General features: G+C 36.7%; 1 protein-coding gene across 2 annotated transcripts in view; it reads left to right on the top strand.

Annotated features, from left to right (window-relative positions):
* Positions 1 to 13940, top strand: part of APPL1 (adaptor protein, phosphotyrosine interacting with PH domain and leucine zipper 1) — a 54909-nt gene that overhangs the window by 27699 nt on the left and 13270 nt on the right. Inside the window, exons 13-21 of one of the 2 annotated variants that reach the window (XM_034775297.1) lie at positions 3435 to 3491; positions 4924 to 5030; positions 5593 to 5775; positions 8190 to 8239; positions 8754 to 8928; positions 9044 to 9080; positions 10652 to 10798; positions 11053 to 11103; positions 11502 to 11591. In XM_034775297.1, the coding sequence (XP_034631188.1) occupies positions 3435 to 3491; positions 4924 to 5030; positions 5593 to 5775; positions 8190 to 8239; positions 8754 to 8928; positions 9044 to 9080; positions 10652 to 10798; positions 11053 to 11103; positions 11502 to 11591 (897 nt within the window). The remainder of the gene's footprint in view (positions 1 to 3434; positions 3492 to 4923; positions 5031 to 5592; positions 5776 to 8189; positions 8240 to 8753; positions 8929 to 9043; positions 9081 to 10651; positions 10799 to 11052; positions 11104 to 11501; positions 11592 to 13940) is intronic. The other variant, XM_034775298.1, reaches the window with a different exon arrangement.

The raw sequence follows: 13940 nt of genomic DNA, 5'->3' as shown, positions 1-13940 counted from the left end.
GGACGCAACAATTGATCCCCGAATCGACACTCTTACTCCACCAGCGAAGGTGGGAGTAAGGGCCGTCGATGGGAAGCCGCAGAGGTCGATTTTGCCGCCATCCCTACAGCGGGGTAAGTCGGCTGCGATACATCGAATTCAGCTACGCTATTCGCGTAGCTGAATTTGCGTATCTTAAATCGTAGTGTAGACATAGCCTTAGTGTCTTTGCTAAGGTTATTTTTCATGGTAGCTTTAGAACTCAGTTAAGAAGCAAGCACAGGATCATGCATCCTTAGCAAGAAGCTCAGTGGCGGAGTATAGAAAGGCATTTAATGCTTTCGTTATCTGCTAGGAAGACTGCACATCTCACTGCCCACTGCTGGGTGATCAAACAAATACATGTTTCAAACAAAAAACCAAATGTTTGCTTTCTGGTTGCATTCAACACTCATTCTTCTGTAAGAGTTGAGGTCCCCAGATTCACCTTGCAGCAAGAATGCACCTATGCTGTTGCCACTGATCACTCTTTCAATGAAAAACCACTCTTGTTGAGAGTGATTTATTTACATACAGGCTTCATACCTATCCACTTAGAGTCAAAGGTCACAATGTAAAGGTTCTTATGTGACTCTTCTCATCTGCTGTCTGCCCAGACTCTTCTCACATCTTGTGCAGCTCACGCTATAGGTGGAAGACAACCAGATTTCGCCACTGTCCCCATTCTGGGATTAAACAGTAGTCCCACATACTTAGTATCCATCCCTCTTCTTTCTTTAAAGGCTTCTCTCTTTAAGTCCAACCAGGGCTTTCCCCAGTGTTCCTGGGCCTCCCCCACTCCCCTCCAGCTCTTTCAGAATCTACACTGAGGTAATTCCCCATAGCCATTCTTTATTCAGGCTTTCAGCAGCACTTCTTTGCTTCCCTTATCCAGGAACTTCGAACAGCTTGGTCCTATCTTTTCCTTCATCTGGGGAATTTGGCAGACCTCACTGGCTGCCCCTGCCTGAACTTTCTTACTCCAGGCAACTCCCCCTCTCTAGCTTAGGGTACATCTACACTACAGCGGGGAGTCGATTTAAGATACGCAAATTCAGCTACGTGAATAGCGTAGCTGAATTCGACGTATTACAGCCGACTTACCCCGTTGTGAGGACGGCGGCAAAATCGACTTCTGCCGCTTTTTGTCGGCGGCGCTTACTACCACCTCCGCTGGTGGAGTTAGAGCGCCGATTCGGGGATCGATTGTCGCGTCCCGATGGGACGCGATAAATCGATCCCCGAGAGGTCGATTTCTACCCGCCGATTCAGGCGGGTAGTATAGACCAGGCCTTAGAGAGGGCCTGCAGAGAATATGTCTTTCCTCCCTGCAGCTTCCTCCCGCTACTCTGAACTCCTTTGTGAGAAGCTCCGAGTCACTCCCTAGCTATGATTGATAGATAATTTATTTGCCCTCAAGTGGAACCAGGTGAGCTAAATAGCCTCTACTCCAGGGGTTCTCAAACTGGGGGTCGGGACCCCTCAGGGATCAAGAGGTGTGATAAATGACGTGCCGGGGGATGGAGGGGGTAGCTCCCTTTGATGAACACCCAGGCAGCCAGTTAGCTGTCAGATCCCCCTTGGTAGCTGTTTTCTGCTTGCTTTACCTGTAAAGGGTTAAAAGTTCCCAGGTAAAGAAAAGGAAGTGGGCACCTGACCAAAAGAGCCAGTGAGAAGACTAGAATTTTTTAAAATGAGGAAAAAACTTTCCCTTTGTCTGTTCTCCGGAGACATGGAGCAGCAATGCTATAAGCAGGAATGCTATGTAAAGTTTGAACCAGATATGAAAACCATCAGATCATATCGAGAACTACTTTTAACAACCCAAATACACCTCTACCTCGATATGACGCTGTCCTCGGGAGCCAAAAAATCTTACCGCATTATAGGTGAATCCGCGTTATATCGAACTTGCTTTAATCCACCGGAGTGTGCAGCCCCCCCGCCCCCCCCAGTGCACAGCTTTACCGCGATATATATATAAGTTTGAGAATTATTGCTCTACTCTGAGGCATCTAATGAGTCACAGAGGACTGGTCTTGAAGGGACCAGGCACCCTGTGACACTTTCAAATGACTCTTCAGCATTCATATTCAGTGCCATCATCTTCGGGTGTTGTCAAGTATAGATGCGGAGAGAATGAAGACAGAGTGGAAGTTCACATAATCTTTTCCCTAAACATTTTAATTTAGAGGGGTGGGGGTTAAGATGTGACAATAGAAATAATTTAGTTGTGGTTTACTACATTTTAAAAATGTAATTTTTATGAACTACTCTGAGCTAACAAAGGAGGTACTTCTTTAGACTTCATTTGGGCATCTTTCTCCCTATAGATCTGAAGACTGAAAAGGATCTGTTAGCAAACTGCTCAGATAAAGCCTATTGATCAGACACATTTCACTAAATTCTTGACTCTATTTAGGGTTTTCCAGAAATTGTGTGTAGCAAATCTGTTAAACGCTGTTAAATATTTGCTAAATAAAAATATTTATTACTTTGCATTCATTTTTAATATAGACTTTCTTGATGCAAGAATAAAAACGTTTGTAAGCTTTTTGATTTCTATAATGCAAGTCTGAGCAGGCAGTTAAAGGGGGATATTGCGAAATCATGCTGCTCCGTGTTGCTGAATATACGCTGCAATCATCGGGGCATGCACCCATGCACTTTGACAAGGACCCCTAAATTCCTGTGATATTTTTATCACCTGGATATACCCTTCATTCCCATCTCATTCCCCCCCCCCCGCACATCTATGAAACATAGCAGAAAATACTCATTTTTGTAAAATTAGTGAGTTATTTTTGACAGTGATTGTTTTTGAGGATGGTTTTTTTTGCTAAGATGCCCAATTGAACCAGCTCTGCTCCCTGGGCCTCAGCTCCCATCACAGTGTTCAGCAGCCCACCTCATAACCTCCTTTTTCCAAGCGTGCCAGAGAATGAGGTGGAGCTTGTAGCCAGCTTCAGCAGCTCATCTCCCCAGCTCTTTGGGCCTCTGCTGCTGCACTGTTCTCCAAGTAGCCCAGCTGGCTAGCCTACAAACTTCTGGCTACAAGCTGAATTCTAGCTTGGGCTCCATGGAACAGTGTAGGCAGCATGCATTGTAATCCAATTTACTCCCCCTTTCAGGGAAAAGTTGACAAATAAGAGGCAGCTGCAAGCAAGTTTCAGTAAGGCAGGGAGATAGAAAACAAAATATTGGGTGCTGGCTGCAATATTCTGGAGGTAAATTCTGCTATATAGTGAATTTCATGGCAAATTCAGTGAAATACATAGGCCCTGGCCTGTCACTCCTTAAAGTGTCAAATTAAGTGCGGGGAGGTGGTGGGAAGAAAAATCAGCTAAGATATTTAAACAGGTTTTTAAAACTACAATATACTTATTAATGCTTCCCTTTTTTCCCCTCTCTTTTAGTGGATATGTACAATAAACAACATCTCTAAACAGATATACCTAAGTGAAAACCCTGAGGTAATGTTGATCATTTGTTTTATAATACCCAAAACTAACCCAAAGAATTACATTTAAATTTAGAAATGTATTCATTTTAAGAGATCTGCTAGACCTAATTTGATAGTATGAAATTAAGTTGAATGCTTCTTACATCTCAGACTAGAAATTTTTCATGGCAGGAAATGTAACTTTGTTTTGTAAAGCGATGTGTGTATTGGCAGCACTATAAACTTCTATAAGCAAGTAATACACATTTATTCCACCTGAATGATGAAAAGAGGGCACATTAAAAACTAGCATTACTGAAAATGTAAATAACATTCTAAAAGTTGGTTTTCAAGAACTTGTACCTGTATTTTGCTTATCACAAATCATTGTGGTGAGCGATGGAAAACTTCACTTTCTAATCGAGCTGACTGTCAAATAATCCTATGAATAGGGCCCTACCAAATTCACAGCAATGAAAAACACATCCCAGACCATGAAATCTGGTCTTTTGTGTGCTTGTACCCTATACTATACAGATTTCACATCCTATGACCATGAAATTGACCAAAATGGACTGTGAATTTGGTAGGGCCCCATCTATGAACAAAATTAACACATTAACAGTTTGTGTAGGAAGGAGGCTATGCATGGAGCTAATCAAAGTGGTCTTGATTATTCAATAGGTGGCAAAATATAACTCAGGTTATTCAGAGGTCTTGGAGGACACCCAAAATCTTTGTAAATTAGGGTAATTGGTTGAATAAATGCTCACACTTCTTACTTGCAACTGCTAAGTGATTCTCACTGGTGATGTTACTGCTTTCTGCTAGTCCTGTGGGGTATGTATATAAATCAAATGAGATACTTTTCTGCCTCAGGCCTTTGGCAGGTGCAGTGTTGTGAAGCACCAGAATGGTAACCTTCCACTGAACATATTCTAGAGTTGAGAACTAACGGAAGCATAATATACAGGCACTATATTAAATTGTACATTAATCCACTATGGAACCATGAAATATAAGCTCATCATTAAATACAGGAAACTTGACAAGTGTAGATCTGCCAGTTCAGTGTGAAACGAAAACGTTGCTTGTGATACCAGTTTTCAATTTTTGGACTAATAATGAGTTTGTGGATAATAGCAAAGCTATTTGTGTGATTGAGTCTAAATTAACTAAACTGTAAATAGGAAACCAAAGGTTTTTGTTGTCCCTACTATGCAGTTACTAACATCAGTGAAACAAATGTGAGTTATATACACGAATATTTTGATGAATACAGAGTTGGGGCCATATATCATCCTGGTATTAACAGGTGTTGCCATTGATAGGGACATGTGTGATTCCAGCATAGGTTCAATTTATAGTTTCTCTTACTGCATGTAAATAAAACTTAAACTGAACATTCTAAATTGAAAACATTTTCTCCAAATTCAGTTACCTTTTTTCTTTTAATTACTTAGGAAATTGCTGCACGTGTAAATCAATCCGCTCTGGAGGCTGTCACCCCCTCTCCTTCCTTCCAACAGAGACATGAGAGCATGCGGCCAACAATGTACAGTACAGAACAGTTGGTCATTTTAAGAGCACATTTCTAATGGGTGTCTGGTGAAGGCTTCTAAAATAACATGATTTGCAGAAAAGGTTTCAGTTGTCTACAGTGACTTTTAAAACCTTTAACAGGATAAAAACAAGTTCTTGAACAATGTAGCAAATGAATTTTTAATAAATATTTTAATGTTCTATGGTGTATATTAAGAAATAAATGATGCAGCACTATATCCAGTTTTGGTACTTTACCATTTAAGCCATGAGGCTAATTTGTTGACTTTTGACAATCTTGCTTCAATTTTCTCAATATTTTTAACAACTAGCATCAGACTTCTAGCTGTAGGATATTTCACATTCTAGTATGTTAGTGCCGTAACAGTGATGAGAGAAAGTAGTAAATGATTGAAATTGAATCTAGACTGCATTTCTTTTTACTCGGTAATGATAGTATTGTTCCTCTTGAATTTCTTCTAATATTTGTCTTGTTTTATTTTTCCCAAGTTTCAGAATATTATATTTGTTTCCACGGTGGAGTTTCATTTGTTATCTATAAGCTTACATCTCTCTCTGTTTTGTTTTAGACAATCTCGGCCTCCGACAGCTCGTACTAATAGCTCTGGGTCTTTGGGATCTGAATCAGCAGCTTTATCAGCGCTTTCCTTGGATTCCCTTGTTGCCCCTGACACACCGATACAATTTGACATAATTTCTCCAGTTAGTGAAGATCAGCCTGGTCAGGCAAAAGCCTCAGGGCAATCGGGCAGGTAGGAGAAACAGTGGAAGAAAAATCCTTGTATTTGTCTGTTTTACAATTACAGAAACAAAAGTAAGGAAAGCGTATCCAGCCAGTAACTTTGTCATGTGTATTGTCTTTGCTTTGATGTTTTTTGTGATAAGTATGCAGAGAGCAGGGCTGCAAAACAGTATCTTCGTCACACATAACTGTGAAAATGCCAAGTATTTACTGTAGATTCAAGATGTAGTTTTTCAGTTTTGCAGCAGCTTTTCTCACCATGTTTAACAACTTATGCTTCGTAATCATTTGGTTTTAAAAAATATATTTTCCTTTCCTATTGCTTGCTCGCTCAGCACCTTGGGTATTTCCTCTTGGAAACTCAAGAGAAATTTGGTAGCCCTGCCTCCAGGTGATGATGGCATACTGATGACACTCTTCCTAAACTAAAAGGTGAGTGAAAATGATCTAGGCTTCTAGAGCAATCTTCTACAGACAGGTTATCCCAAAATATAAAACCACTTCTTTCTCTTGCTTGTTTTTGTTTGTTTTATTTTCCCATTCAAAATAAGATGCCTGATAAGATACTGTGCATTGCCTTTACAGAACTGTTTGTACAGAATTCAAGTATTAATCTTTTTTCGTTGATAGTAGATCCCATTCATCTGAGGGAAACTGAAAACTAGTTTGTGACTTAAGTCTTGTGACTTACGGGTGTCTTCTTACAAAAATATTTGAGTTGTGAGTTGTTTGACTCCATGCTGGAGTGTCTGCTACCAGAGAGAAGAAACTTAGAGTTCACACAGGAAAAAAAAAAATTTAAATCGTGTGATGTACAGTATTCAACTCAACTCATTTTTCCTTTTGTTAGAAGAATGAGACTGTTAAACAGTGCATCAAATTAAGTATACAACATATTGATTAAAATAGGTTGATAAGACCTGAACTGGATTCTAGGCAATGAAAAACATATAATAGTGTACCTAAAACTCATGTCAACAAAGATATTTTTTTATCATATACATTCATGATTTTGTCTCGGGTGGGAGAGATTATATAGAGATGCAGTCAATATTTCCCTAAAAAGATTTTAAAAAAACTACTACAACATTTGGTATAGATTGGCAATGTGGTGTACTTGTCTTAGTACCATTATCACAGTACTTTTTAAAAAATTGTCACTGCGTTTCAGGTACAAATATGAAGTACATCTGTTAGGTGATTTTTTTGCATTTCATTAGACCACAAAAAGCTTAGAATTTACTATTCTGATTTTGAGAGCCTGAAAATGTCTGAGCACCAAGAAAGTCTAGCTGTGGGAATTTTCCTAGGTATATTTGAACAGATGAACAATCTTTTTTTGGGACTTGCCATTGTTCTATACATTTTTTGCCATGCAAACTTTAGTTCAGAGTTTAATTATTTAGTTCAATGATTATCCAAAGTTCACACGCCACTTTTGATTAGTTTAAGTTAACATTTCATTATTAACTTAAAGATTACCAATCCTATCTCATAGGACACACAAATAAAGAAGACAGACTTGTTCTATATTACATATCAAGGCAGAGTCGGATTTATTCTAAAAATTAATTTTAGGACCATATCAGACAATATGGAAAAAGTGACACCTTCACTTGTTTCCTGGTAAAAGCTGATATGAAATTTAACTCTTATTTTTCAGCTGTCCTCATTGAGAGTTTTCAGCTATCCCAGTTAGCCAAGAGAATACCTTTCCTTTCTCCATTCTCCTTGAGAGCTTCAGCTAGTTTCCCAGCTCAAAATTTTCTTTTTACATTACTTTCTTTCTCTTGAGAAATGCAGACTGGAAGCCTAGAGTATTTTCACTTTATTATAATTGAGAGTAATTATATCTCTGCTGAGAGTCAGAAATAGCCACATTTCTCTTGACCCTCTAGGAGTAAAACCCCAGGGATGTTTTCAAAGAGCTGCATTTGAGACAAAACCAGTGACTTCTCTGCAGTGAGTAATTCAACAGCTTGAAAAAGTGGGGAAAGGTGTGCTGTTTTCAATTAATCTCTTAGAGGACTACCTTTTGGGTGCACTTCCTGAAGCTGTTCAATGAGACCTAATCCCTTAAAACTGTGTCTTTTCAAAAATTAAGAAGGTTAAGTGATTCATTGGGGTTGTATTTATGTGCAGACAACAAGCTCAAATTGCATTCCTACCACAACAGTGGGACAAATAGCACCTGATATTTCCTCCCCACTCCCCAGATCCTGCGCTCTCCACTCAAATGCAGCAGCTTGTGTCTTAAACCCACCTCTAGTAAGTCTGTCCTTGTGACTCAGAGGTGGCTATTGATTTTGATCCCAATCTGTGAAATTATTGTATGTTGCTTTATTTGATGTAGAATGAGTCTAGATTATATGTCAATGGTTTTTGCACTCTGACTCCTGGTTTAATGTTTTAATTTTTTAATAGACGTACAAACCCATTTGGTGACTCTGGAGGCAAAAAATCTGAAACAGAAGGTAAAACAGGATTTCACTTAAGTACAAAATATTCTTGATTGAGATGCTCTTCAAAACTAATTTGATTTTTATAGCAGCTATAAAATTAAGACTTGTATGCCAGTATTCAGTTAAAGCATACTTGAGTGCTTTCTTCATGTATAGCAGCGGTCTCTAAAATAATTAGCTCAGCACCCATTTCTGGACTGCTGGATTTCATTAGCACATACTGTATCAGATGAGTCCGGTGAGACTACAGTCTGGAAGTCTAACCATTTGAGTCTTTCATGTTCACTAAACCTAAGTGAAAAACTTAGTAGACAGATGTGTATCTTGCTGTTTCAATAACTGCATCTGTCATTCATCAAAATATTGGAAGTATAATTTTTAGTTAGAGTGGGTTGGGATTTTGTTTATAAGATTTTACTAACTTAGAAATCCTTCTTCTGTGATTAGTCATGGAAACAGTAATGTTTAAATAGGAAAGCCCAGAAATGGTTTGGTACTGCTTATTAAATACTCTTATCTGTCTTAGATTCCATTCTTCACCAGTTATTTATTGTAAGATTCCTTGGCTCCATGGAGGTTAAATCTGATGAAAGTCCAGATGTTGTTTATGAAACAATGCGCCAAATTCTAGCAGCCCGGGCTATCCATAATATTTTCAGGATGACAGAATCACATTTATTAGTCAGTTGTGACTGTTTAAAGTAAGTATCCTTCCTAAATTTTACTGAAGTTGACTTTAACAAGTATATTTTCAAATGGCACTTTCAATTTGGTAAAATTTACTTTGTGATTTGTTTGTTTAATTAACGTTTTTAGGTTAATAGATCCACAGACGCAAGTTACAAGGCTCAGGGTAAGTAATTTAAGTGCTCATGTTAAAGCAACCAATTATTTTTTCTGATTTTATGTCTAATTTTGTTTGAATACAATTTTCATTCTCTTAAATATCAACAGTACTGTGATACTGTGTAATGAGATTTCTAAACTATTTCCCACAAAACTTAGGTTATCAGTTTAGAGAATTATGTATTAAAATGGCTAAGTGAAAAAGACTGTTTTGGGTGATGAATTAATTTGATTAAGTAAACATTTCAAACGGTGGCTTTTTCATTATTTGAAATGGCAAGAGCATAATAAAATTAGCAAGATAGGTTTGTGTAGTGAGTAGTACAAAGTCAGACATTAACATTAAAGTTGGGATGTCAGTTACATGAGTCAGGAAATTCAAAAGATCATGGTTCTAATGCATTATTAAATTGGCCATGTTGCATGTCTTGTATGTGACATGTCTTATGGTCAACTTATTTTTATCTCTATAAATTAATAATACAGTGTAATGTCTTGCATTCTAAAAGAAATCAATGGAATACTTGACATAAAATATATCAATTATGTCCACGTTCACCTTCCAGTAACAACCTTAATTTTTTTTTATTTTTGATTTGTTTGCTTAATTTTTTTAGTCTGTATTGCATGAACAATAATGCTTTACATTTGATCTCGGGTCTTTTTTAGAGAGCCAAAGAGAATTAAATGTGTTCTTAAGTGTCTTAAGGGCTCTTTTTAATAGATGAAGTATGTAAAACTTCTCAATGCTAAAAGCAGCTGTGCATTCATGAACTTTAAGGCCTTAAGTGCAGAGCTGTCTTAGGGCTGTAAGCTGTTAAAGGTGACATAAGGCAATTCATCATGTGCCCAGCGCTCTAAACTGTTTTAGTATGAGGACTCCAAAAAAACTAAATTAAAAAAAAATTGTGGTGTAACTATTTTAACTTTGAATTGTCATAATTTAAAACAAATTTAAACTATTTTCTTCAAACTTGGGTTGTTTTCCATCTTTTGTGAAGTTTTGAAAAGAACCCAAGTTTGAAATTTCTAGCTTCAGCCTTTTTTTAATTATGGGAGTGCAAAAATGTCAACTGAACATAATACAAAAAGTGTGCGCGTGTGTGTGTGCGCGCGCATGCACAACTCAAAGTTCCTGAACGTATTCAGGTCATAGTTTTCAAAAACAATCCATCCTTGGACTGACACCATATATTGAAAATTTAGTCCCAGAAGGAATTTATATGAGAGAGCTGAATATCTGAAAAAGAGTGTGCATGCACATGCTTAGAAAGGAAACAGGAACTCAGACTTCACTGTAACATTAGTTGTATGCAAATGCTACACTACTCTCTGCACAATATACATTTCTGAAAGATCTGCATGTGTTTGGTCCCTGAATGTTTTTGATAACCTGTTTCAGTTTGCTGCAATGCCAAAAGCATTATCCAGCAATTTGATCAGGATATAATAAAATTCTTTCTACTGATCATGTCCATTTGTTTTGTTATTTTAATAAGCTACAGTATATCAATATCTGGTATTCAAAGATGTATAGACCAAACTTTAAATTCCCATTATTTCATCCTTTTTTGGCAGTTTCCTTTGCCAAGTATAGTCTTGTACGCTACACACCAGGAGAATAAACGCCTTTTTGGATTTGTGCTTCGGTCTTCAGGAGGGAGAGTTGAGAGCCATACAACATCTGTCTGTTATATATTTGAATCAAACAATGAAGGGGAAAAGGTATTACCATGTTATTTACAGTTTTATCTTGTTTCAAATCTGAAGTGGATTTCAAAGTCTTAGTTCTCATTCAAGTTGTATGAAGAAATTTTTGAAGTGGGTTTTTTTTTTTTGTTTAAAAAAGTTAGGCTGACAGTCCAAGGATCTGAAAGTGCTTTAATACACAGTCTTTCTGAAGTTGTGGGAATTTTTCTTAATTTTAAAGGAATATTTATTTTTCATACTTTCTGAATATTCAATTTGTTTATATTTAGATTTGCGACTCTGTTGGACTGGCAAAACAGATTGCTTTTCATGCAGAATTGGTAAGATTCTTAAGTAGGGGAAAAAAGGTGTGTGGGTGTGTACATGCAAAATGCAGCATGCTAAGTATATAGATAATAGCACTATGTGTCTCGCAGCAATCTGCAGATTAAGAATTTCTACAGAGTCTACTGCATAGTATCTAGGTGATATTTAAACTTGTCAAGAAGTGATAAAGATTTAATAGGTTTCATACTAAGACTGATTGGAAAAGGGTATTGCAGATACATTTTTTTGTTCATTTCAGCAGAGATAAGTCATTTAAGGTAAGAATAATGGCACACATACTTCATTAAATCAAACATTGATATAACTATCTTAAGGAAACTCCTACAAAGTGGCAGTGTTTTATATATCCCAATTTACAAAGATTAGCCTTATTATATCTTTACCTCTTTAGGATCGTAGAGCATCAGAAAAACAAAAAGAAATAGACAAAGTAAAAGAGAAACAACAGAAAGAACTCAGTAAACAAAAGCAAATTGAAAAGGTATGTCTCACGATTACTTATAGTACTAATATTTTCATATTTATTAACCTACATGCTGCTTTCATGGCACTGTACCCCAAACTACAACGTCACATTCATTAGTAGAAAAAACACTGTGGGCTTGATTTTTACCTGGAAACTCAGCCAATTTGATTTTTGCTAAATGTACTAAATTTTGGATTTTGACATCTTTGTATGTCTTAGACTATAGAAACATTTTAGGGTTAAATCTGAACAATTTTATTTCTGCGTCACTTCCTGAATCTAAACTTTAGTAAAGGTTCAACTTTTTTTAAAATTTCCATGTGGTTGGCAGCATTGTTCTAGCCAAGCTCTTGGGGATGATGATGGTATGTCAGTCTTTAGGCTAAAGGCCTCATATTTTCAATGCTGATAGTCAGCTTTGCAAATTCATGCCGCCTCCCCCTAGGCATTGAGCATACCCTGCTACCACAGCAGTGGACCCCTTGATCTGATGCTGCAAGCAAGTTTTAATATTTTAAATTTTAGTCTAGATCCTGATTGAAGCAACCTGAGAAAACATGCATATAAGATGCAACAGATGATGTATTTGAACTCCTCTTATATAGAAACTGCTTTTAAAAGTTTAGCCTTTTGAAAAATGATCAACTTTTACTTGCAACTGGGGGCAGAGTCAAACTGTAACTCTAAAAATATTGTTAACCTAACTGTTACTGTTGCATTGTTTTACTGACTTAAAAATTTTAATAAATAATAAAACTCCATAATTAAATGATCTATTATGAAATCTTACACATTAGAAATCATAAAATCATATTGTATTTCAAAGTTTGAGTTCTTCTGCAATAATGCTCATCAGTTTAGAATTGAGTTTGCTGGGAATATGAATACATTACTTAGTAGAATAAAATGTTTTCTTGTTAGTTGTTCACATAGCTACCACCCAGGTGGATGAAACTGATGATTAAAATGATTTGTAATTTAAATTAAATATAGGTTAATTAAAAACACCTATTAAAATTATATTTTAAATTATGATTGCCTATGTTAAGGCCTACTAAAATAATTTAATTTAAATTTTAAAGAAAATTAAGCAGTATATGTTTGCTGCAAATTTTTTTTTTTTTTTTTTTTTTTTTAAGTCAAACCACTTAATTGGTGGAAAACATATAGAACCAGTGTTTGACAGCAGTCGCCTCTTCTGCAGGTGCAAAGAATATTTTCTGCATTTCAGTTTATTCAACCAGTTCAGTTCAATGGCTAGCTCATTCAAAGTTCAGAAACCAGTGGGAGTTGAAATAGCGGTAAGGTTTTCCTCTTTAGGTCTATGAATAAAAACTAGATGTGAGAGAATGAAGTCTACTAGTTCTAAAATCTTGAAGGACATTCTGGTCACCATCAGTTCAGTTAATTCACTAAAGATAATATTTCAATAAATCAGTTAGTTTAAAATGCAAAATGTTTTGATGAACTTTTTTTTAATGTATCCAGTACAGTTAAGGTAGTTTTATTTAGTAAATTAAAAAAACATTTAAACACTGTTTCTGTGCATTTAATTAAATTTGGATTTCCATCCACATACAATGTGATACATCACAAGTAAAAAAATTAATATTCATCTAGTAAATCAGAAATGCATCATTCACTAATTTCTAAAATAATAAATGTACAAATTAAGAATCTGAATGAAGGTAAATTTAAGCTTAAATAAATGTTTGTAGATATATTATATCCTCTTGATTAGCAAAAACAAGCACCAAATTTAGCCTAAAAATTGAATTTAGTTGCAAATGAATACTTTTTAATGGTTACCGCCACCAAATGAAAAATCAACTTTTTTTAGGAAAATAACTAAAAAGTACAAATGCAAGACAAGATAAAATTGATTATTTAAATCAAGATTTCGTTTCTGCTTGAAATCAGTCTACGCTGGTCACTGAAATTATTTGTTCTTCTTTGAGTGATTGTTCATGTCTATTCCAAGCAGGTGTGTGCGTGCCACGTGCACGCCAGCCGGAAGATTTTACTATAGCAGCGTCCGTAGGGTCGGCTTCGGCGCCCCCTGGAGTGGCGCCTTCATGGCGCTGTATATAGGGGCCAGTCGACACTCCACCCCCTCAGTTCCTTCTTACCGCCGATGACGGCTAGCTGGAACTTCGCTTGCTCTTCAGCAATCGTGGCAGTGTTCCGTCGTTGTTGTAAATAGTTAGTTTGTTGTTTACTGTTAACTTAGTTAGATAGTAGTTGGGAGGGTTTTCGTCGCCCCGTTGTGGCATGCCCGCATCCCCAGGGTTCAAATTCTGCCAGGAATGCCGGAAATTCATGCCGAAGAGTGACCTGCACTCTTCGCGCTTAAGGTGCGTAGGG

The sequence above is a fragment of the Trachemys scripta genome, chromosome 7 (assembly GCF_013100865.1).
Source record: "Trachemys scripta elegans isolate TJP31775 chromosome 7, CAS_Tse_1.0, whole genome shotgun sequence".
Classification (NCBI taxonomy): Eukaryota; Metazoa; Chordata; order Testudines; family Emydidae; genus Trachemys; species Trachemys scripta.
Note: the sequence above shows the minus strand (reverse complement) of the source record. Positions and strands in the feature narration are given on the sequence as shown.